Source organism: Muntiacus reevesi, chromosome 5 (assembly GCF_963930625.1).
Source record: "Muntiacus reevesi chromosome 5, mMunRee1.1, whole genome shotgun sequence".
NCBI classification, from domain to species: domain Eukaryota; kingdom Metazoa; phylum Chordata; class Mammalia; order Artiodactyla; family Cervidae; genus Muntiacus; species Muntiacus reevesi.
Genome location: NC_089253.1, coordinates 89349584 through 89373137, shown reverse-complemented (window position 1 = coordinate 89373137; position 23554 = coordinate 89349584). Strand labels below are relative to the sequence as shown.

General features: G+C 47.3%; 1 protein-coding gene across 1 annotated transcript; it reads left to right on the top strand.

The window, feature by feature from the left end:
• Positions 1 to 1072: 1072 nt before the first annotated feature.
• PGD (phosphogluconate dehydrogenase) lies at positions 1073 to 16650 on the top strand. Its single transcript, XM_065935786.1, has 13 exons — positions 1073 to 1202; positions 1797 to 1872; positions 2561 to 2740; positions 4289 to 4354; positions 5180 to 5298; positions 7271 to 7340; positions 9672 to 9806; positions 11653 to 11842; positions 14455 to 14585; positions 14845 to 14978; positions 15349 to 15448; positions 15592 to 15714; positions 15809 to 16650. The coding sequence occupies exons 1-13, from the start codon at positions 1195 to 1197 to the stop codon at positions 15926 to 15928; spliced, it is 1452 nt and encodes a 483-aa protein (XP_065791858.1). The 5' UTR covers positions 1073 to 1194; the 3' UTR covers positions 15929 to 16650.
• The last annotated feature ends 6904 nt before the right edge of the window (positions 16651 to 23554 follow it).

The following is a 23554-nucleotide window of genomic DNA, read 5'->3' as shown; positions in this document are numbered from 1 at the left end:
GGCTGAGAGTGAAGACGCTTCATGCACCAGGGACTGCGCACGTGGGAGATGGAATTTAATGCCCTGAACTGCCCGTTCACCCTTACGTGGCTTCTCTACCTCCAAGCCAGGCCCCATCGCAGCCTAGCAAGTACATCCCCCACCTGCTCTCTGAGCCTGTTTCTTCGCCTGTAAAAAGCACTTTGGCCACCTCACGCAAAGAGTTGACTCATTGGAAAAGACCCTGATGCTGGGAGGGATTGGGAGCAGGAGAAGGGGACGACAGAGGATGAGATGGCTGGATGGCATCACCGACCCAATGGGTTTGGGTAGACTCCGGGAGTTGGTGATGGACAGGGAGGCCTGGCGTGCTGCGATTCAAGGGGTCGCAAAGAGTCGGACACGACTGAGCGACTGAACTGAAAAAGAGGCCACACGTCTCCCCCACAGGGTCGTGGTGAGGAGCAACGTTTCTTGGTACTCGTCACACGTGCCTACAGACAAGAATACACCTCCGGAGACTTCCCTGGTGCTCCAGTGGCTAAGACTCTGCGGGGTCCGGGTTTGATCCCTGGTGGGGCAACTAAGATCCCCCATGCCACAACTGAGAGTTCTCATGATGCAACTATAACTAACGATCCCCTAAGCAGCAACTAAGAGCCAGGCACAGCCAAATAAATAAAAATTAAAAAAGGAAAGAATACACCTCTGGCCCTGTCCAGGGTGGAGCAATTCCACGCATAATCCCCAAAGTAAGCCTGGCGAAGGGAGTGATGGACACTTGGACAACAGGCGTCCAAGCGCCCGCTACACTGGAAAGCGCGGCCCGACGTGAGCCATCATTCTTCCGGACCGAGGCTCGGAGCAGAACTCAGGCGCTACGTGTCCTTTGCCCGGGACCCGTGCCCACCGCCGGAGCCACGCCCCCGCGGGCGAGCAGGAGGTGTCATCGATGTGCTCGGCGCTCTCCTGAACCAGCCCTAGGAGTGGGCGAGCCTACTTTCCTCAGGTGGTCTAACAGGCGCCGGGCCGGACCAATGGCGTGGCATCAAGACTCCGCCCCGTCCTTCCGATTGGCCAGGGCTGGAAAGCCGCGGCCCCGAGCCTTCCGCGGAGAGTCGGATCGGGACTCAGTCCGGATCATCCTCGCCGTGCGCTCCGTGCACTTCGGGTCTGCTAGCTCCAGTCAGTTCTGCCGTCGCCGCCGTCGCCGCCATGGCCCAGTGAGTGACCCCGCGGGTGGCTAGGGGACTTTCCGGGGGCCGGCGCGGACACCGGAGCCGCCCCTGACGTCGCCTCGCCCCGGGGGTCTCCAGAGCCCGGCTTCGTGGCTCCCGGAGCCCGGAACCTCCAGAGAAGCGCCGGACCCCATGTCAGCCCCGCGGCCTCGCCTTTCCTGGGACCCAGCCCCTCTTGCCCCTCGCGGCGACGCGGGCGGATCCCGTTCCTAGGAAAGGAGAGAGAGGAGGGGACAGGCGTGGCCGAGGGCAGCTCGGGTCCCTGGACGGCCCGGCTGCGGAGACGAAAGGCCTCGGACGCGTCATCACCAGCTCGGCCGTAGTGCAGAAAAGACTCCGTGCCGTGAACCCCCTCCTTGTGCATGTGTCGTTGGTCCAGGAGAACTTGGGGACCCGCGAAGTGGTAGAGGGGGGGTGGCCTGAAGGCTGCAACCCCGGGGTATAAAGTGCAAAAGGGAGGAGTGGGCTAGAGGAACGGTAAAACGAGTTGTTAGTTGTATCAAAAGCTGGGAAACTCTGCGTTGTGATGAATTAAGTGCAACTGACACAGTTTCCTTTGTTCCTCTTCCCCTCTTTCAGAGCTGACATTGCCCTCATTGGACTGGCTGTCATGGGCCAGAACTTAATTTTGAACATGAATGACCATGGCTTTGTGGTAAGTGGGGAGGGGCACACTCTTTCCTTGGAGTCCTCGGTGCCTTAGCCTGAGTGTGGGGGAACTGTTCTGATTTGGAAGATCCCCTGTAATCTGGAACCGTGGTTCTCTTTCTGTGTGCTCTGTTGTTGCTTAACATCTTTGCAAGAAAGAGAAGGCCAACTTTACATGTGGGGGTGGGAGGGCCGTCTTCACAGTCCTCTCAGGAAGGAGTCCTGCTGAACGGATCTGCCCATTCTGCAAGGTTTGTGGCCTTGAGTAAACCTGCCCCTCTCCTGAGGAGAAGAAATCCCTCTGAAAGTGTAGATCTCTAACTTTATTGCCTAATGGGATCTGGAGAAAAGTTCAGGTGTGAGTACTAAACTGGCTTAGATACAAGGATTATCAGTGACAAAAGGTAACAGTCTGGAACTAGCTGGTTCCCAGATTTAAGTCCTAACCAAATAGTGAAAGGCTCTGGCCCGATATGTTACGGGCAGTTGACCTTTGCTTATATCCAGTCCTTTGCTTTTTTATCCTGTTGTAATTAACTTGACGGTGATCCATCAGCACTTGGGTGGAGAAAAGTTAGAATCAGGGTCCTCCCTCCCCAAAACCTTGGGCTGTGTAGAAACCCATTGTCCCTTGATCCTCAGTCTGAAGGTCTTCTGTGTCTTAGATCTCCTAATCAGGCCCCTTGTCTTTCTAGGTCTGTGCTTTTAATAGGACAGTCTCCAAAGTTGATGACTTCTTGGCCAATGAGGCGAAGGGCACCAAGGTGCTTGGCGCTCACTCCTTGGAGGAAATGGTGTCCAAGCTGAAGAAGCCACGGCGGATCATCCTGCTTGTGAAGGCTGGTCAGGCCGTCGATGATTTCATTGAGAAACTGGTGAGGCCGGCTCTCCCCCAGCTGCCACTTATCTGACAGGACTTCCTTTAGCTCTTTCACTGCGTTTTAGTTAAGAACTTTTGTCCCTTTTCAGTTTCTGGATGCAATGTGCTCACTTCTGACAAAACTGGTGCTTTAATGACTCAGTGGTGTTTAACTTGATTGGTGCTAATTAAGTAACAGTATATCCTTGGGTGGTAATAATTCTTTGTATATAAAATTCTGAGGCCACCAAGAGACATGTCAGTAAGACTTCATTATCAACCAGAATAGAGATATCAGTAATTTCAGTGAACTCTATCTTTGATATTAAAAAAAAACATAGTTCTGGGACTTCCCTAGTGGTCCAGTGGTTAAGATTCCACTATGCCTCTGTTAAAAAAGAAAAATGACCTAGAAAAGAAGAACGTTGTGATAAATGACACCAGATTTTTTGTGTAGTAAGATGTCAGGCTGCCCAGGACTAGTTCAGGCAGAATGAACTGGAAAATTGCAGAGTACTTTTCAGTGTGTGTGTGTGTGAGAGAGAGAGTCACTCAGTTGTATCTGACTCTTTGCGAACCCCTGGACTGTAACCCACCAGGCTCCTCTGTCTATGGAGTTCTCCAGGCAAGAATAGTGAAGTGGGTAGCTATTTCCTTCTCCAGGGGGTCTTCCTGACCTAGGGATTGAACCTGGGTCTCCTGCATTGGAGGCAGATTCTTTACCATCTGAGCCACCGTGGAAGTCTACTTTTTTTCAGCACAGGACAGTATTAAGTAATATAAACTGGAGCCTTGTAGGGGGAGGTTGAATAATGAATCTCCTTTGTTGGGGGAGATTGAATGATAAAGCCAGCTTAGTTGGTGAGCCATAGGAAGATATTCTTGTTCAACGCCTGGTCTTTTTCTGCCATCTTCAAATGGTGGTGATCAAATCATTTATTCATATACCAAACCATTAGATATTTACTGGACCCACACTCTGTTGCAGGCAGAGATTTTATAGATCTTTTAAAACTAATCCAATCTAGGAATATAAATTAGACAGGTGTTACCCATTGGAAATATAGAATTTTCCAAGTAGGATTTGTTTGTTGTAAAACTCTTAGTTAAAAAGAATCATTTCAGTTGTGGAGAGTTCTGACTGGGTTTGCTTGCTAGCCCTAAGTTCTCAAATAGGGTTTCCCTGGCCTGGTGGCCAGACAGCAAAGAATCTGCCAGCAGTGTGCAAGACCCGGCTTCTCTCTCTAGGTTGGGAAGATCACCCGGAGAAGGAAATGGCAAACTGCTCCAGTATTCTTGCCTGGAGAATTCCATGCACAGAGGAGCCTGTTGGGCTACAGTCCAAGGGTTTGCAAAAGTGTCAGACATGACTGAGTGATTGACACTTTGACTTTCAGCTCTAGCCTCAGAGAGGATTGTTGAAAATTAAACTTTACACACACACACACACACACACTTTCAGGCTGGGTTTATTTGGGATAAATTCTTGTTTGTTTTAACTGGTCAAGGTATGTTCATTTTTGTCTTTCATTTCTTTGCCTTAATGCTGGTGTCTGGTTAACAGGTACCTTTGCTAGACGTTGGTGATATCATCATTGATGGAGGAAATTCTGAATACAGGGATACCATGGTGAGTGTTCCTCAGTCCACGTTCTTCCAGGTTCTGGGAACATTTTAGAAAAAAGTAGCAGCACTGCACATGTAAGGGGAGAGTGGACATCCTTCTGTGGTGTTGATTCTTTGGGGACTGGCCATCAAGACATACCTGATGGATGAGGTTCTCACCGGTCACACATGTAACTCAGAAGGCTGACTGCTACTTAGACTCGGCAAGCTGGGCGTTTATGCTCATGTTCCCTTTCTCTCCACTAATACGTGATTGGGCAGTGTGGGCGAGGACAGCTGCTCTAATGGTTTCATGTGCTGGGAAAGTCCCAGTACAAGCTAAGTGCCAAATGGCCATAAGTCATGCTTGTATTAAACCACCTCATCATTGAGTCTTATTGTACAAGGTCTGTAAGGTGAGAATGTATGTTTGGCTTTATTACTTCCTGTTGGGTTGAATCGTGTCCAACTCCTGCAACTCCATGGACTGTAGTCTACCAGGCTACAGTTCTCTGTCCATGGGGATTCTCTGGGCAAGAGTACTGGAGTTGGTTGCCAGTTCTTTCTCCAGGGGATCTTCCCAATTCAGGAATCGAGCCTGGGTCTCCTGCATTGCAGGCATATTCTTTACCAACTGAGCTACGAGGGAAGCCCTCCCTTTGGGTAGCTATCTTAAACATCCATGGACTTTTTTAAGTTCCCAAACTGAGGGAATTAAGTATCTTGAATGACCAGGTTATTCTTGGATTCTTGGGTCACTGAAGTCAAATGTGGGATGTCCATACCTGTCTCATATGGTGGGAGAAACTGATTTTAGGAAATATGATGAAATTCTTTTTCTTTCCTGTAGAGACGGTGTCGAGACCTCAAAGAGAAGGGCATCTTGTTTGTGGGGAGCGGAGTTAGCGGTGGAGAGGACGGGGCCCGGTATGGCCCGTCGCTTATGCCCGGAGGGAACAAGGAGGCCTGGTAAGTACCACAGGCACCACCTGCGTGGGCACAGGGCGCCTGGACCTGGAGATCGGTGGGTGGAGGTCAGCCCTGCCACCCACTCTCCTCTGTGCAGTCTGAGTGATGGAGATGGGAGACGCTGATCTATACATTTTGTTGCTTTGGTGTAATGTGTGTGTCTGTTTCTCTTTTCCTTTTTTTCTCTGTTATTTCCTCCAGTACCAATAATGGAAGTTCTAAGTAGGCTTCAAGGGTTCAGAGGCTTTAAGAAGGCAGCTCAGATAATGCACTGTCTGGACTTAGGAGTAGGATTTGCCTCTTCAGCTCAGATATAGTTAATCACTGAGTAATGGCAGTCAGATGGGGCCTCTTCCGTTCCCTGGAAACCAGGTAGAGAATTTTTACTTAACTAAGGAAGAAACGAATTTTACATTGCTCACTGTGCTGTGTGTAAGGGGACGGGTAGTCGGCCAGAAGGGAGGTGCTCTGGTGATGATGTAACAGGTGGGCTGTATGAGACAGAGGGCTTGGGGTGGTAAGCCGGGTAGAGGATTAAAATGAAAAGATGCAAATAATTAGTTATACGTAACTTATACTGAGGGAAACACCACTGCTGAGGCTGCAGAAGAGAAAGCCAGATAGAGGACAATAGATGGAGCAGAAGAGAAAGAAATAGAAAAGGAAGGATCCCTGAGGGAGACATGGATAGGTAATGTGCTTTTTTGAATGAGTTTGGTTTCCAAATATTCTAGACTTATACTAGGCAATAAAGTAAGGCGTGATCAGGGGACTTCCCTGGTGATCTTATGGTTAAGACTCTGAGCTTCTGTTGTAGGGTGCATGGGTTCAGTCCCTGTTTGGGGAACTAAGATCCCACATGCTTTGAGGCTTGGAGGAAAAAAGTTAAAAAAAAGAATTTATTAAAAAAGGAGTGATCAAATCCAGTCCCCAGAGATGAGGGGTTTATCGGGGAAGACTATTCTTTTAATTACTCCCTTAATGATTAGTTAGTTAGTTCATTCGCTCGGTCATGTCCCACTCTTTGGGACCCGTGGACTGCAGCACACCAGGCTTCCTTGTCCATCACCAACTCCCAGAGCTTGCTCGCTTATGTCCATCGAGTCAGTGATGCCATCCAACCATCTCATCCTCTGTCGTCCTCTTCTCCTCCTGCCTTCAGTCTTTCCCTAATGATTCTCTTCAATATGTTAAAATCTAGAAGCAGAGGCCTTCCTGCTTCTCAAAATCTTGAAAAGATTTACCTTGGGTACTGCCCAGTGGGGGCTGTTAGAATTGCAGACAATACACACGAAAGTGCTTTATACAGACATTCATGAGTGCTCCAGTTCCCATGAATACATTTTCCTGACTGGCCCGTCAAGAGCAGAAATGGTACTTTTACCTGAAGAAGTGAGTCAGAGTCCAGGGAAGCTCTGAAGGGTTAAAGTGGAGCTGCCTCGGCCCCTCATCCTTTGCAGCACTCTCAGGTTTTGTGTCTTCACCAAATCCCTTTTGTGAAGTAGCCTGTATTGGCTAGTAGTGAGGAGAACAGAAGGAAAAGGTGTCAGGAGTTACAGGAGGCGTACAAGGAGTGCAGAGCAGCTGCTTTTTCTCTGAACAATAAGGAGTGCAGCTCTTGAAGCACTTCCGGGTTCTGTCTGTCCAGGATCCTGCCATCAGTGATAACATCATTCCAGACAATAGAAGGCTCTGTGGGAACGGCAGGGATCGAAGTGTCTTCTGATGCACAGAAGTTACTCTTGGGGCTTTGCTGACCCTTCCGCCCTGGCTTTTTGTCTCCTATCTCAAACCAGATAGTCTGCAGCCTCCAACTGGCTTACCTTGAGGACTTAGCTTATTCATTACTTTTTCAAGGGCACTTCCACCTCCCATTAGGAAACATTGGGTGGGAGGGGCCGTCCTTGAGAACTTAAGGGAGCCCTCAGCCCTTCTGTTCTTGGCAGCTGAACCACGCGCTTCCCTCCCGCAGGCCCCACATCAAGACCATCTTCCAAGGCATCGCCGCCAAAGTGGGGACGGGAGAACCCTGCTGTGACTGGGTAGGTTCTGGGCCCCTCTTGAGCCGGTTGGCATCACGGGCAGAGTGTGCAGAGGATCACTGTAGGCCTGGTGGTTTGCTTTGTCACATGAGGGCCTCAATCTTTTAAGTCACTAGCATAGCTGGTGTCTAAAATGTGTCTATTGTACATTTCTTGTATCTTAATATTCATAACTGGAGGTTGATTTTTTTTTTTGGAGGTTGATATTAAAAGCAGCCCTTCTCAATTAATCTAAAATATGGATTCCTTAAAAAAGGAACAGGAAAGACAAGGTGAACTAAGATTTTTTAGTCATATTACTTCATGGCTAAAGAAAGAATGCCAAGGGAATTCCCTGGCGGTCCAGTGGTTAGGACTTCACAATCTCACTGCCATGGCCTGGGTTCAGTCCCTGCCTAGGGAACTAAGATCCCATAAGCTGCACAGCCAAAAAAAAGAATGTCAGACTCAAATGTGGAGTTTGCTCCTGGGATGGGTACTCTGTGCTAGATTAGCACAGAAAAGCTGCAGCTTTTTGCCCTCACTGAATGTGACAGAGGCCAAGGCTAATACTTCCCCTTCTTATATTTTGTGTTATGAAAAAAATACATTGTCTCTTGTTACAGCTTCAGTCCATCCCATCAATGAAAAGAGTGCTGGGCTGGGGGCACCTGAGTTGTCATACTGGCTCCCCACTAACTAGAACTGTGACATTAGGTGGTCACTGTGTTCCCTGGGCTTCAGCCACTGTGTCCTCTGGGCTTCAGTTACTGTGTTCCATGGTCTTCAGTCACTGTGTTCCATGATCATCGGTCACTGTGTTCCCTGGACCTCAGTCACTGTATTCCGTGGGCTTCAGTCACTGGGTCCCCTGGGCTTCAGTCACTGGGTCCCCTGGGCTTCAGTCACTGTCTTCCATGGGCTTCAGTCACCGTGTTCCTTGGGCTTCAGTCACTGTCTTCCATGGGCTTCAGTCACCGTGTTCCCTGGGTTTCAGTCACTGTATTCCGTGGGCTTCAGTCACTGTGTCCCCTGGGCTTCAGTGTTCTCATTTGTCAAATACAGGGGTTGGGCTGGGTGACCTCCAAGATCGCTTTAGCTCCTAATCCCCTGGAATTTTATTCTACGTATCATTTTTATGATGTTTTGTTTTACATGATAGGGATGAAGATAGGGATGAAACAAGGACTCAAGGACACAGGGAATAAGGGGTCCTCCCCATGCCCGGGCCTGACAGGGCCTGGTGACTAAGCTGCCCTCACACTTTAATCCGTGGTCACTGAGGTCAGTCAGAACCCCTTGTGTCATGAGGGGCTGGTACTGTGATTCAGAGGACTGAGTAACTTCCTCACAAGTGTGGAGGATTGGGAAGGGAGTTTGTTCCTTGAATAAATAGCTACAATAAAAATGAAGGTACAGTGGCAGTAACTTTTTTTTAGATACATTTAGGACATAACCATGGAGAAAATAACAGTACTTGCTTGTGTATCTTGGTCAACTCTGGTTGACTTTCCATAGCCCCAAGCCCTACCCTTAGGTTATTGAAAAAACTGGTCTAGACACTAAAAGCGGGCACCCCTTAGTTCAGTACTGAAGTTACAGGAAGGAAGGGGTGAAGCAAGGTGTTATTAGCCATGTTATTTAACGGCCAAAGAAAGTGTCAAAACCAGGAGGCGGTAGGTCAGCAGTGGAAACTCGGGCGGAGGAAGCTTCTGTGTAAGGGTGACCTGGGACAGCATTCCTCCCGGCTGTGCGACTGCGGGGCCACCAGCACCGTCCACGGGCAGGCATGTCCCAGCACGTCCCTGGCCTGGAGATGGCAGCACCTGACTGTTCCGTCTGATGCCCCGTCACGCTCCTTGTCCAGACTCCTTGCCCTCCAGCCAGTTTTCAGGTCCTCTGGCTTCCCATGTGGCTTGTCCACAGGGACAGAGGAGGGTGTCGCTTGGACTAACACTGGTCGCCACTAAGATACACTAAGTTAAATTTCTCATCATAAATTCACAGAGTGGTATTGTGGTTTTATAACCTTGCTGGCTTTATTATACATCAGTACCTTGTCCACTCTGGCACCCTGGCGAGAACACATTTCTGGGCTTACATGGTTGAGGGCCAGACCTTGCATCTGAGGTCTCCTTACCCCTCAGCGGCCATTACAACTACAGAACCTTTCTATATTGTTTTGAAGTACAAGTGGTTTAACTGGCCAGCTCATTTCCCCTTGCAGTTGAAAATACTGTAGATAAGTCTTCATTTTTTTGTCTGGGGAGGGAGTCTGGCCAAAGAATTGGGCACGGGCTCCTCTGGTGTTTTGTGGACCCCTGAAGGCCTCTTGGCTTGTGGCTCTAACAGGTGGGGGACGAGGGTGCGGGACACTTTGTGAAGATGGTGCACAACGGCATAGAGTACGGGGACATGCAGCTCATCTGTGAGGCCTACCACCTGATGAAGGACGTCCTGGGCATGGGGCACCAGGAGATGGCCAAGGTGAGCCTGGGCAGGGGGCGGGGCGGGAGTGCTGCATGCTCAGTCGTGTCTGACTCTTAGTAACCCCATGGACTCTATAGCCCACAAGGCTCCTCTGTCCATGGGATTCTCCAGGCAGGAATACTGGAGTGGGTTGCCACTTCCTTCTCGGGATCTTCCCGACCCAGGGATCTAATCCACATCTCCTGCATTGGCAGGTGGATTTTTTTTTTTACCACTAGTACCACCTGGGAAGCCCCATGGGTGGTAGCAATAAATCTTTGCTCATTCTTTTTCTCTTGGTCATTCTGGTGGCCTGGCTGGACTCAGCCTAATTCAAGAGCTGCTCTCAGTAATAGGATCATAAAATCTGAGAGCCGATCACTCAGCTGGGGGCTCTTGATGGTAATCACCACCCCCACCAGGGACCTGATGGTGTGTCAGGCCAGTGTCACTCAACTGCAGGGTCCCTCATGGGAGGAACAGCAGAAGCCTGCTTTTCTGATCAAGGTGGGACTGGCTGACAGTTAATCAAAAAGTTAGAGATGGAAACAAGTGTCTCCCCCAACATTTTATTATGAAAGTGTTCAAACATATAAGACAACTGAAAGAATGAGTGATCACTTACATACACACAACCTAGACTATACCATTAACATTTTATTATATTAAGTACTTGCTTCATTGAGTATCTGTCCATCCCTCTATTAGTTTTATCTTATATAAATAAGTATATTTCTTATATATATTTGAAATGTATACTTCAAAGTAAACTGCAGGTGTTAGTACTCTTTGGATACTTCAGCATCATTAAATAGGCAAACATTTATTTTTTGGCCGCATAACAGGTGGGATCTTAGCTCCCTGACCAGTGGAAGTCTTAACTGCTGGACTGCCAATGAAGTCCCCTATTCTGAGCTTCCACTGCAGAGGACATGGGTTCCATCCCTGGTTGGAGAACTAAGACCCCACATACTTTACAGTGCAGTCCCCCCAAAAAATATAGGAAGGTATGTTCAAGAATTCATTCACCCATCATTTTATGAGACTTGGGTCCTTTTAAGTATGGCCATGCTGATAAGCATTCTAGTCAGCCTTCTCATCTAGAGTTCATCCTTTCAGTTATTTCCAGTAGAACATGATTGAAAGACGCTTACTTGCAAGGCACACAGTGCAGAATCCTTCCAGATTCTCTACATTTTTTTCCTCCTAATTTTTATTTTTATTTTTTTCCCTCCTAACTTTTAAATGTGTGTCATCCCCATTTACCTTGTTTTGCTGATTTTTCTTTATTGTTCTTTCAAAAACAATGACTTAGTTTTCATAGAAACATTACTTTTTTGTGTGTGTTCATATTTAATTTGTTTACATATATGAGTGCTGTATTATATGCCAGGCACTCTTCTATGTTGGGAATATATTAGTGGAAAAAACCAAAGTCCTTGCCCTCATGGATCTTGAGAAGACAGACAATAATGACTGATTATAAAAAGCTAGTTCATGATCATTATTGTAAAGAAAAGTAAAGGGATGTATGAGGCCGCTGTCTGGATCGACTGATGGAGAAAGGTGACTGTACGGAGACCCATGCGAGGTGAGGGTACACCCGGCTCAGGGAAGCACAGTCTGGTGATCAGAAGACCAGCATCAACAGGCTGCAATCAGACGCAGCTGCCTCTCAACATAAAACTCAGCTGGTGGGAGAAGTGTTCGGGTGTCCTGGAGAGGAGCCGGTTAGCTTCAGGTGTTGAGCAGGTTGTGAGCATCCGTCAGTATTGACAGGGGAGAAGGATGAGTCCATTAAGGGAGTGTCTCCTGTATAATCTTGGTTTCTCTCACATTGTTTTCTTTCATGTCTTGCACACAGGCCTTTGAGGAATGGAATAAGACAGAGCTGGACTCATTCCTGATTGAAATCACAGCCAGTATTCTCAAGTTCCAAGATGCTGATGGCAAACACCTGCTGCCAAAGATCAGGGACAGCGCGGGGCAGAAGGGCACCGGGAAGTGGACCGCCATCTCCGCCCTGGAGTACGGCGTGCCTGTCACCCTCATCGGTAACGCGTAGCTTTTGACTGAACTGTTCTGTCTCATGATTTTGATCCTGATGTCCTTCTGGAGTATTAGTATAGCCCGGCCACTGAGAGTTAGCAGCTCTTTCCGAGCACCTGTTCAACCCTAGTCGGCTTTCCAGGTGCAGTCTGTTCTTCCTGTATTTGTGTAAATTTATGGTGTGAGAGAAGCTGAAGCTGCCTTTGAATCTCTTTGTAATCCTTCTGCCAGTCATGTGAGGTTTGAAATGAACTCCAGAATCACTGTCTGTCTTTTGCAGTTTGACTCTGAGGATTATTATTATTATTTTTTTTTGGCTGCACTGCTCCGCTTGTGGATCTTAGTTCCCTGACCAGGGACAGAAGCCGGGGCCCTGCAGTGAAAGTGCTGAGTCCTAATCACTGGACTGCTGGGGAAGTCTCTGGATCATTTTAACATTAGTGAATTAACTATAGTCAGTGACTCAAGGTCTTTTTAATAGGAAAGGTAACTGTAATGGAATTTTTCATACAACAGTTCACACAATAATAAAATCTTAGGTACTCAGCATTTATTACTATTTTGCTAAGGTTTTTTCTCAGTTATCTAATAAAATATTACTTATGCATTTCCAGTCCTTTAATATTTCTTTCCCAAGTTCCTTCTCCTTTTAGAAGAGTACTGCTATCCTGAAGTTGTCTTATATCCTTCCCACCCTTGTTTTTTATCTTAATGAGCTAAGCATCAAACTCAAAAAGATGCAGAGAGAAGGAAATAATCAGCAGAGATAAAAATACTAAGAGGATTAACAGAACTGCATGATGGTTCTTTAAGAATAAAATAGGGGGAGGGGGGATTGGGATGGGGAATACGTGTAACTATATGGCTGATTCATGCCAATGTATGACAAAACCCACTGAAATGTTGTAAAGTGATTGACCTCCAACTAATAAAATAATATTTAAAAAAAAAAAAAAAAGAATAAAATAGGGACTTCCACCGCAGGGGGCACAGGTTCAATCCCTGATTGGGGAGCTAAGATCCCACATGCCTTTCTCTGTGGCAAAAAAACAAATATAAAAGAATAAAATAGATACATTCTGGCAAGACTGAAAAGAAGAGTGAAGGAAGGCTGTTTAAGGACAGGTTGTTGGTTGCTGCTGGCAGAGTGGCTCCCCAGCACTGTTGGCTCTTCCAGACAGGGTTGCCTTTCCCTCCCTAATCTCCCCCAACTTTGGTTTCCTGGTTAATTACGCTTCACTGTTCACAGGGTGGTTGCAGGCCTGGTGAGGAGGGAAGCAGTTAGTCCAGCTCTACAGAGAAGGAAGTGGACTGCTATTTAGCTAATCTGAACACCATCCTAGCGGGGCGGGGGCGGGGGTGGGACGGATCGTGGAACCAGTAACTGAGAGCAGTTCGTTCATCATTGACTCAGATATATTATGAGTATTACAGCCCTCAAGAGAGTCCTGCTCGGAAGTTTCAGAGACTTTGTTCCTTCCTATGGACGGCAGGCAGCTTCCTCCCTGGCCAGGTGCCATTCTTGCTTGCTGAACTAATGGGGAAGCGAGTCTTCTGTCTAATCTTTAAGCAACCCTGCGGTTACACCACACTTGCCTTCTTGTGCCTTTTGTCTTTCGAAGCCTCTACCCAGGACTGCTAAGTCATCATGTGTGTGCAAGAGCCCAGAGAGGCGGACGGGGCCAGGGAGACACCCGCTCTTAAGTCTATGGCCAGAATCCTTTCCTCAAAACTGAGGTCCCCTGTTAGTTCCTAAAGGTTTTACTTCATTTTGTCTGTTGGGAAAAATGGTCAGTGATTCTAATTTTGCGAATTGTCAATTGGGTGAATATTTATAAGTGATGATTTTTAAGATACCAAATGGTCTTAATATTAAAATACTATACTGAGGGAATTCCCTCTCCAGGGATTAAGTCCAGTGGTTAAGACTGTGCACTTCCACTGCAGGCACCATGGGTTTGATCCCCAGTCAGGGAACTAAGATCCTCTATGCGACCTGCCTCACCAAAAAGATAAAGTACTATACTGAAATTTTTTTACTCAAATGAAATAAAACTGTTAAACTGTAACGATGATCATGGATATACCGAAAATTAAACTGTAAGAATTAGAAAATGGAATTTTATGAAGGGTGAAGTCTGTGTTTCTTCTCAATGTACTGGTTGTTTCAGAGTTATGGGTATTAGTGCTTAAAAGAAAATAAATTGAGTCATTGGTGAGCATTTAAAAATTAAAGTCCTCCCAGCTGAAACAAATTTTACCGTTGGACCAACACCAAGTTAATTCTTAATAGTGATTTTATAGTAATAATAGTGATTTTGCTGCTTCGTTTTTCCCCTTAAAGCGCCCCCTTTGAATTTCATGCTGGTCTTTGTGGTTGAATACCAGCATTTATGTGGAAGACTGACTTGGATTTTTACTTTTCAGATTAACTGTTTCGAGCTTCTTAGGAAAGTTTGCTTTAACTCTGGGGGCCTAAGGCTGAGACTTCCAGCCCTTTGTAACACTGAAGTCGTGCTCCACTTCCGCTCCCCTCACCACTCCGGCTCGAGCACTCCTCCTTGGGTTCGGTGTGTGCACACTGGTGACACATTATCTACCCCCTCCCCCCACGCAGGAGAAGCTGTCTTTGCAAGATGCTTGTCATCTTTGAAGGACGAGAGGATCCAAGCCAGCAAAAAGCTGAAGGGGCCTCAGAATATCCCGTTTGAAGGAGATAAGAAATCATTCCTGGAGGACATTCGAAAGGTGGGGTGCAGGCCCCGTGGGGGTGGGGTGGGGGAGGGGGCTGCTGCCAGAGAGCATCCTGAGGCCACATGGAGGGGGGACAGTCCAGCCTTGCCCTTTGATCGGATCTGCAGCCTGTCCTAAACTGTAGTCCTTGCACTGCTGGGGTGGGGATGAGGCAGCAGGATCTGTGCTGCTGGGGGGAATGGGGAGGGGGCAGGGAGGATAGGGCATCCGTCTGCTGACTGCAGTTTTGATGAGTCTTGGTGTCCGTCTTCAGGCCCTCTATGCTTCCAAGATCATCTCTTACGCTCAGGGCTTCATGCTGCTAAGACAGGCAGCTACTGAATTTGGCTGGACCCTCAACTATGGCGGCATCGCCCTCATGTGGAGGGGGGGCTGCATCATCAGGAGGTGAGTGGCGGTGGGGGATCCGGGGGCTCAGGCGCTCTCAGAAGGGCTTTCCTGGAGCTGTACAGGGAGTCCTCGCTGGCAACCAGGCAGCTTTAGGTGTCACGCCTCACCTTCTTCCTGTGTGTCAGTTATGTGGGTGTCCACACCACCCCGTCTCAAGTGCTTCCATGTGCACCGTCATGCCATCTGCCCAGACCGCTCGAGACCTGGGCTTCGGTGTTGCTAGTCTGTACAGCAAGCTTTGGGGGTGGGATCGGGAGGACAGGTGCCTTTGTAGCTTGCTGGGGAATCTGTTACTTCCTCTCCTTTCTGCCAGGCCATCAGCCTGCTACTTGAGATTCATTGACTTCCTCTCTCTTGGTTATTTCAGTGTATTCCTGGGAAAGATAAAAGATGCATTTGATCGAAACCCAGGACTTCAGAATCTATTGCTGGATGATTTCTTTAAGTCAGCTGTGGAAAACTGCCAGGTGTGTAGCCCAGAGCTGGGTGGTATGGGAGTTCCGTCTCAGTGGGTTTTGCTCCGAAGGGTGTCTGCTTTTTCACACGCGCCTGAAAGTCTGTCTTTTCCGAGAGCTAGTTACTAGTTTCTGGCTTTGCTTTTCTGGCTCAGGACTCCTGGCGGCGGGCCATCAGTACTGGTGTCCAGGCAGGCATTCCCATGCCCTGCTTCACCACTGCTCTCTCTTTCTACGACGGGTACAGACACGAGATGCTGCCGGCCAACCTCATCCAGGTAAGCTTTAGGGTGGGTGGTGAGCATCCACCTGGGTGCTGTCCAGAGTCCCGTGCCCGCCTCTGTCCTAACCAGCCTGTCCCTTGTTCTCCAGGCTCAGCGGGACTACTTCGGGGCCCACACCTACGAACTCTTGGCCAAGCCGGGCCAGTTCACCCACACCAACTGGACAGGCCACGGGGGCAGCGTGTCCTCGTCGTCGTACAACGCCTGATGGGATTCTGTTCCAAGCCATGACTTTGCAGACCGGGACATTCCATTTGCCACACAGCACTGCTTACATGGTCCTCTGCCCTACTTTCTGCTCAGATCTCTTAAAATATCATGTGTCGTAAGAAACTCCTCTGAAGAGTTGGCCCAAGTCTCTATGTGTCAAGTAGTTCTGAGAGAACCAGCACGCCCTCTGCCCTCGCCTCTTGGGACGGAGCAGGAGTGGAGTGTGTGTGAGACACTGTGAGCCAGCTCCCCGAGGCAGAGTTCCCCGCATGTCCCCTGTGGGTGAGGGAGGCAGCAGCTCTCCTCAAGGTGGGGAAGGGTTTTGTGGAATTTGATCAAACTGGATCCTTTGTATCACACACCTGAACTCCCTTTCCTTTTACTTAATAAAAGAAAAAAAAATCCACGAAAAATCGTATTTATGCTTTTTCTCCAGACTCTTTAAGTAATCTTACCTCATCCACACTGAGCCATAGCCTCACTGGCAGAAAGATGTGCACCTGATTTCATTACATTTGAATTAGTTTATTTCCTTTATTTAGTCTTGTTAAATATTTTCTTATTTTCTTTAAAAAAAATAAAACAAAAAACCAATACCAGAAACACTAAAGTTAGGTAATGATTAACTCTAGAGGGAAGGGTGAGGAAATAGTCAGGAAGTGAGTGAACTACCTTATGACCTGGCTGTATGACTTAAGACAAATAAATTATTTAAGAATCTCTGGCCTCTGTTTACTCATTTGTAAAATGAGGATAATAATCATACCTGTCTCCTTAAGAAGCTTCCCTTGTGGCCCAGCTGATAAAGAATCCGCCTGCAATGTGGGAGACCTGGGTTCGCTCCCTGGGTTGGGAAGATCCCCTGGAGAAGGTAACGGCTACCCACTCCAGTATTCTGGCCTTCTTAAGGCTATTTTGAAGATACACCTGGTAAAAACTGAACAACACTTGACACATAATAAGCACCTACATAAATGGTAATTATTATTATTTGTAATTATTGGTAATGGTAATTATTACCACTTGAGGGTGTGCCTGTCCTGGACACAGTGGTATTTCTGAAGAAACCAAATGTTACTTCTCAGCATTTACTGGTGAATTCACTTTACAAACCAGCCCTGAAACCAGCCCAAGTTCTTGGCGGGGCGCCTCTGTGTGCTCAGGTGTGTAAGTTAAGACAAACAAATCTTCACTGAATATACCACCAATATAACCCCTTCACCACCACCACCCTGCTGGGGGGTGGAGCTTGGTGGGGGTTGGGGGTGGGAGGAGGTAGACTCAGCAGGTCTGGGGTGGAGAATTCTGCATTTCTTTTAAAAAATTATTTTAGAGAATAATTACTTCACGATATTGTGATGGTTTTTGCCATACATCAACACCAATCAGCCACAGGTATACCTGTGTATATATTCTGCATTTCTAACAAGTTCCCAGGTTCCCATTGTGGCATAAGAAGGGCAAGATAAAAGGAAACTTTTTATTGTTAATATGAGTCCTTTGCCTGGGTGTGTTTTTTTCTTTTTTTTTTACTATATATTATTTCACGCCTTAGGAATTTTATATACCATGACTTATTAGAAAAATACATTGATAAAAAACTCCTTACGTTAGCTCTAGTAAAGGGAGCCCAGCCCAATGGTTAGAGCCTGGGCCCATACCTTAGATTCACCACTAATTCACGGTGACTCTGATCCTTAACCTCGGTACCTATGTGCTGCCTCGTCTGTAAAAAGATGATAATAGCACCTGTGTCACAAAACTCTTTTGAGGATTAGTGTTTGCCACACAGTGAATCCTATTTATGATATACTCTTAATGACCTGCCTCCTGGTAAAGGTGAGGTGGTTGAACAATCTTAATTAAAAGTGGTTGGAGGTGGACACAGACGGGTTCTGCTCCCAGCCTGGTGGGTCCGTCCAGCACAAAAGCTGCGGGGACAATCCGGGGTCTGTTCTGGCAAAGGGCCTCCCTTGGCAAAAAAAATTCATGTAGGTCTATTATGATGTCAGCCACAGCTTCTTCCTGCTTTATTTGGGACAGAAGTTAATTAGAAAGACATATGGGGGAGGGAGGGAGGCTCAAGAGGGTCAGGATATATATACACACACATAGACCTGATCGATGTTATATAGCAGAAACTTAACACAATATTGTAAAGCAATCACACTTCAATTGAAGGAGAAAAAAAGAAGAAATGGATCCAACAAGGGAGCAGACATGATCTCTCAGCAGAGGCTTCAGGCAGGGAATTTGCAGCTGTCATCTTTGAGGCAGATGGAAGCCATCTTTTCAGGAGGGGTAGAGAGACCATCAGGATGTATATGCCATGTTTAGTATGTATGTTAGCAAAGACATGTTCACTGTCTAGTAATGGATATGCTGTGCCAGTTTCTGCCCAGCGTGTAACAAACCATCCTAAACTCCATGGTGTAACATAACTACCATTTTTTTATATCCTAATTCTGAGAGTCAGAAATTTGAAAGGCTATCTGGGTGACGGCTTATCTCTGTTCCATAATGTCTGGGGGCCTCAGCTAGGAAGACTTGAAAGCTGGGGGTGGTTCCATGGCTGGGACCACATGGAGGTGTCTGTCTTCTTCAATCATCACGTGGCCAGTGTTGGCTGGGACCTCAGCCCTGGCTATCAGCTGGAAAGGTACATGGTGGCCTCACCATGTGGCCTCAACTGAGGCGAACATCTTACTTGGTGGCTCAGTGTTGCAGCTAACAAAACAAACAACACCTTGCCTTTAAGACCTAGCCATATTGGCAAATAGACGGGGAAACAATGGAAACAGTGACAGACTTTATTTTCTTGGGCTCGAAAATCACTGCAGATGGTGACTGCAGCCATGAAATTAAAAGACGTTTGCTCCTTGGAAGAAAAGCTATGACAAACCTAGACAGTGTATTAAAAAGCAGAGACATTCCTTTGCCGACAAAGGTCCGTCTAGTCAAAGCTGTGGTTTTTCCACTAGCCATGTATGAATGTGAGAGCTGGACCATAAAGAAAGCTGAGCACTGAAGAATTGATGCTTTTGAACTGTGGTGTTGGAGAAGACTCTTGAGAGGTCCTAGGATTGCAAGGAGATCAAACTTTAGATCAATCCTAAAGGAAATCAACCCTGAATATTCATTGGAAGGACAGATGCTGAAGCGCCAAAACTTTGGCCACCTGATGCAAAGAACTGACTCACTGGAAAAGACCCTGATGCTGGGAAAGATTGAAGGCAAGAGAAGAAGGGGACGATGGAGGATGGGATAGTTGGATGGCATCATCGACTCAGTGGACATGAGTTTGAGCAAGCTCTGGAAGAATAGTGAAGGACAGGAAAGCCTGGCGTGCTGCAGTCCACTGGGTCGCAAAGAGTCAGATACGACTGAGTGACTGCACAACAACAGTGGATGTAGCAGAGCATTATTTCAGCCACATTATATCAGTTACAAGAGATTCATAAGTTCAAGGGAAGGAGTATTAGGCTTTACCTCTTGGTGGAGTGGAGAGTTCTAGAGGAGCATGTGGGTCAGGAGATTTTTCTTTTTTTTTCCAAATATAATCTGCCAAATATGCTTCCTTTGAAAAGGACAATTTGTGACAAGGAGAGGTTGGGAACTCTGGCCTTATTTGGGGGTTTTCCTGAGGGTCTCATATAGTAGTCAAGGCACAACATGAGAACATAACAATAGCTAACAGAGGGTGTGCCAGGCACTGTTTTAAGTTTACTCATTTCATACAAAACCTCTGAAAGAGGTACTATCATTATTCCCAGTTTACAGACAAAGCCTGAGGATGTGAAGTAACTTGTCCAAGGTCACAGAGCTCCTGCAGAACTGAAGTCTGAGCCAGAATTCACATATACAATCACCAGGTTATCATACCGCTCAGTGTGGCCAGTGGGTACAGTCACACATTGCTGTAACCATTTGTCTGGTGGTGAGGGAATCTGAAGCTCCAGAAGTCATGAGTTCTTGTGCTCAGTCACTCAGTTGTGTCTGACTTTCTGACCTCATGGACTGTAGCCCGAGAGGCTCCTCTGTCAAAATAGCAGAGTGGGTTGCCATTTCCTCCTCCAGGGGATCTTCCCAACCCAGGATCGAAACTGTATCTATGTCTGCTGCACTGGCAGGTGGTCTCTTTAACACTGTGCCACCTGGGAAGCCCCTACAGGACACTTGATCTTAGCCAAAAGGCCACCAGCTCCTAGAATATATGTAACAGCTGATGGAGGTGGAGTTTTGAATTGACATTTTACAGTGAAAATTGAGGAAAAATGAATGATTCAACATTTATGGTCCCCTATTTAATGCAGCTGGAAAGGGCTCCGGAAGCCTGCACTGTGCTTGCCCTGTTTACGGTGACAGCAGTGGGACCAGGGCAGAGGATAAGACCGTGGACTCAGAGGCCAGGCTGCTTCAAATCTGGGCTCTACCACTTCCTACCAATTTTAACCTCAGGCAAAGTTCTTTCACCTGTGGGACCCTCTTCATATATAAAATGGGGGTAATGGTACCTACCTCCGACGGCAGGGCACCTGGAGCACATTCGCGCTCAGTGAGTGTTAATCGCTGGTGATCACCAGGAGGGCCTTGTTCCTGGTGTGACGCAATGCTGCCACGTAGTGGCTAGTTCGGAGAAGTGCATGGCAACCCACTCCAGGATTCTTGCCTGGAAGATCCCATAGACAGAGGAGCCTGGAGGGCTACAGTTCATGGAGTCGCAAAGAGTGGGACGCAACTGACTGGCTGAGCAGAGAGTGGCCAGTTTACACGGCAGCTTTTCATCCAGTAAAAGCAGTTCCTACCAAACAGCTGCCCCTGAACAACAGCTCACCCCGCCCTTGAAAATCTGTGTATAACTTATACTCATTATAACCTCCAAATCTGTGGTTCTGCACCTGCAGATTCAATCCACCTCAGATTCTGTGTGTGCTAAGTCGCTTCAGTCATATCAGACTCTTTGCGGCCCTAAGGACTGTGGCCCACCAAGCTCCTCTGTCCCTGGGATTTCCCAGGCAAGAATGCTGGATTGGGTTGCCATTTCCTTCTCCATGGGATCTTCTGACCCAAGGATTGAACCCATGTCTCCTGTATTGGCAGGCAAGTTCTTGACCACTAAAACCTCCTGGGAAGCCCTAATCAACCCCTAATGGCTTTGTATGTTGAACTTCTGCCTCCTCAGCATCCCTCCCCTGCTTAGGATTCAGCTGAGATGAGGGGTAGCTGTGGGCTGAGGAGTCAAAAGGAAACCCTGTATGATTCTTCATCTGCAGCCTCTCTCCTCTATCCCTGACTCCTCCATAGAGGTAGTAGGAGAGAGGCCGCTTGTATATTCTTCCAATGAAGCACAAATAAACTCTGTGCACCCTTCTTCTCCATGGTAGTTTTACATCTGTCAAGAAAGCCATATGATTTTAACCTGCAGTGAGAAGGTGCTGGAATAGAGGAAAGGACTGGGATGCGATGAGGCCTCTAGGGGCTCTCAACATGAGTTAAAAGTAAACACAGCACGACACTGTAAAAGAAGTGTGAGAAGATCTGAAAATACTATTTCCCCCTGATGACTGCAATAAGGCTTTAGAAAATAAGTCTCCCAAGTCCCCCTCGTCATGAAAGTTCAAGTTCTGCCACTCGGTGGCGCAGTGGTAAAGAATCTGCCTGCCAATGCAGATGCAGGGGATGCAGGTTTGATCCCTGAGTTGGGAAGATCCCGTGGAGGAGGAAACGAGACCCTCTACAGTATTCTTGCCTGGAAAATTCCATGGATAGAGGTGCCTACAGTCCATGGGGTCACAGAGTTGGACGCGACTGAGCAACTGAACACATACCTTAGCACCCGTTTTTGCTAACTGAAAGAGAATTTTCACTTTTACCAGAAGAAAAGCCATAACCATAGTAATGGAGAACTTCGTAAAAAAAGATGAAGTGGCCGAGGGACTGCCTTGGTGGTCTGGTCGCTAAGAATCCGTGCTCTCAATGCAGGGGGCTGGGGTTTGATCCCTGATCAGGAACCAGATCCCCCCACGCCGCAACTGAGAGTGTGCTTGCCACAACTAAAGGTCTCGCATGCTGCAATTAAGCACCAGTGCAGCCAAATATTAATAGATACATGAATAAATATTTTAAAAAATGAAGAGGCTTACTGCAAACTTTCAAAGGCAGGGGATACATGTATATCTGAGTCAAATTTCTTTTTAAAAAAATTGGGGGCCCCTGCATTGCTGATGACCTGGGGAGCTGGGCTATTATTAAGGAGCCTCTGCTTTTTCAGGACTCACTGAGATGCTGCTGTGAGTCAGATTCTCAATAAACATTCGGTGAGCCCCCACCACGAGCTGGGCCCTGCGCTCTCACTGGACCGCAGTTAAGCAGGCTGAGCACCCAGGTCTTTAAAAACTGATTTCAGCATAGTACATTCTTTCCACTTGGGATTAATAAGTGCACACGATGTGCTAGGCCAGAAGTGTGCTAGAGCCAGTTCCTACAGCGAGAGGTGAATGCCTGGTTTTCAAGAGAAGAGAAAACTAGAGACAAACACAGCCATTACTAAGAATTAAGTTACAATGCAACTTTCCTGAAGGTCCAGTGGTTAAGACTCTGAGGTGTGTGCAGGGGGTAGGGGGTTGATCCCTGGTTGGGGAACTAAGATCCTACAGGCCATGTGGTTAGGTCAAAAGATAAAACAAATCAGGCATTTTTGAGCTGAGCTGGGTCTTTGTTGCTGCACGAGGGTCTTCTTACGGTTGCAGTTGACTTCTCTTGTGGACGGGCTCTAGGGCATGCAGGCTTCAGTAAGTTGTGGCTCAGCAGTGGTGCACGGGCTTAGCTGCCCCACGGTGTGTGGACTCTTCCCAGATCAGGTATTGAAGTCGTGTCTGCATTGGCAGGCAGATTCTTTACCACTGGATCATCGGGGAAGTCCAACAAACAGATTTTTATAAAGACATTAAAAAAAAAGAAGTTACATAAATACAGACTTAAAAAATTGTATTAAAAACTCAAAAGTCATCACTTATGATCAATTATGCTACTATGTTGCACATTTTTCTATCATCTGTTCCTGGTTATTTCCATCTACTGTGTCTGAATGGTGGGTGTGCAGCATCTCTTCCCTGTGTGAAATCACGTCCACAGGGTTAACAGAAGCTCGGTGTGTGTCCTACAGAACAGCAGATAAGGGAACAGCATGTCAGAAACCTTTCTGTTTGCAGCTTCTTTACTGATTAAGCCTGCTGACTTGCTTTTTTTTACCCATTCTCTAGCTGCATACCCTCTGAGCTTCACATAGCCAAGGTAATATATCACTAGACTTTGAAACCAGCCCTACAGATAACGCTTCTGATGTATGGGTCACTATAGTAACGGGGGTTTTACTTTGTTTTCCAGAACTTTGGAGTTGGCTCCTGCCCAGTTCAGACCAGCTAAGACCAGTTCAGACCACTGAGCCTAAAATTGGCCTGGTGCAGGACACAGATTGCCTCACCTTTTCTCTGTCTCCAATCATCTTTCCTCATGCCTACTTTGCTGCTTTTAATTTGACCTTGCCCTGTGGCATGTGGGCCCTTAGTTCCCCTGCCAGGGATCAAACCTGCACCCCCCTGCATTGGAAGGCGGAGTTTTAACT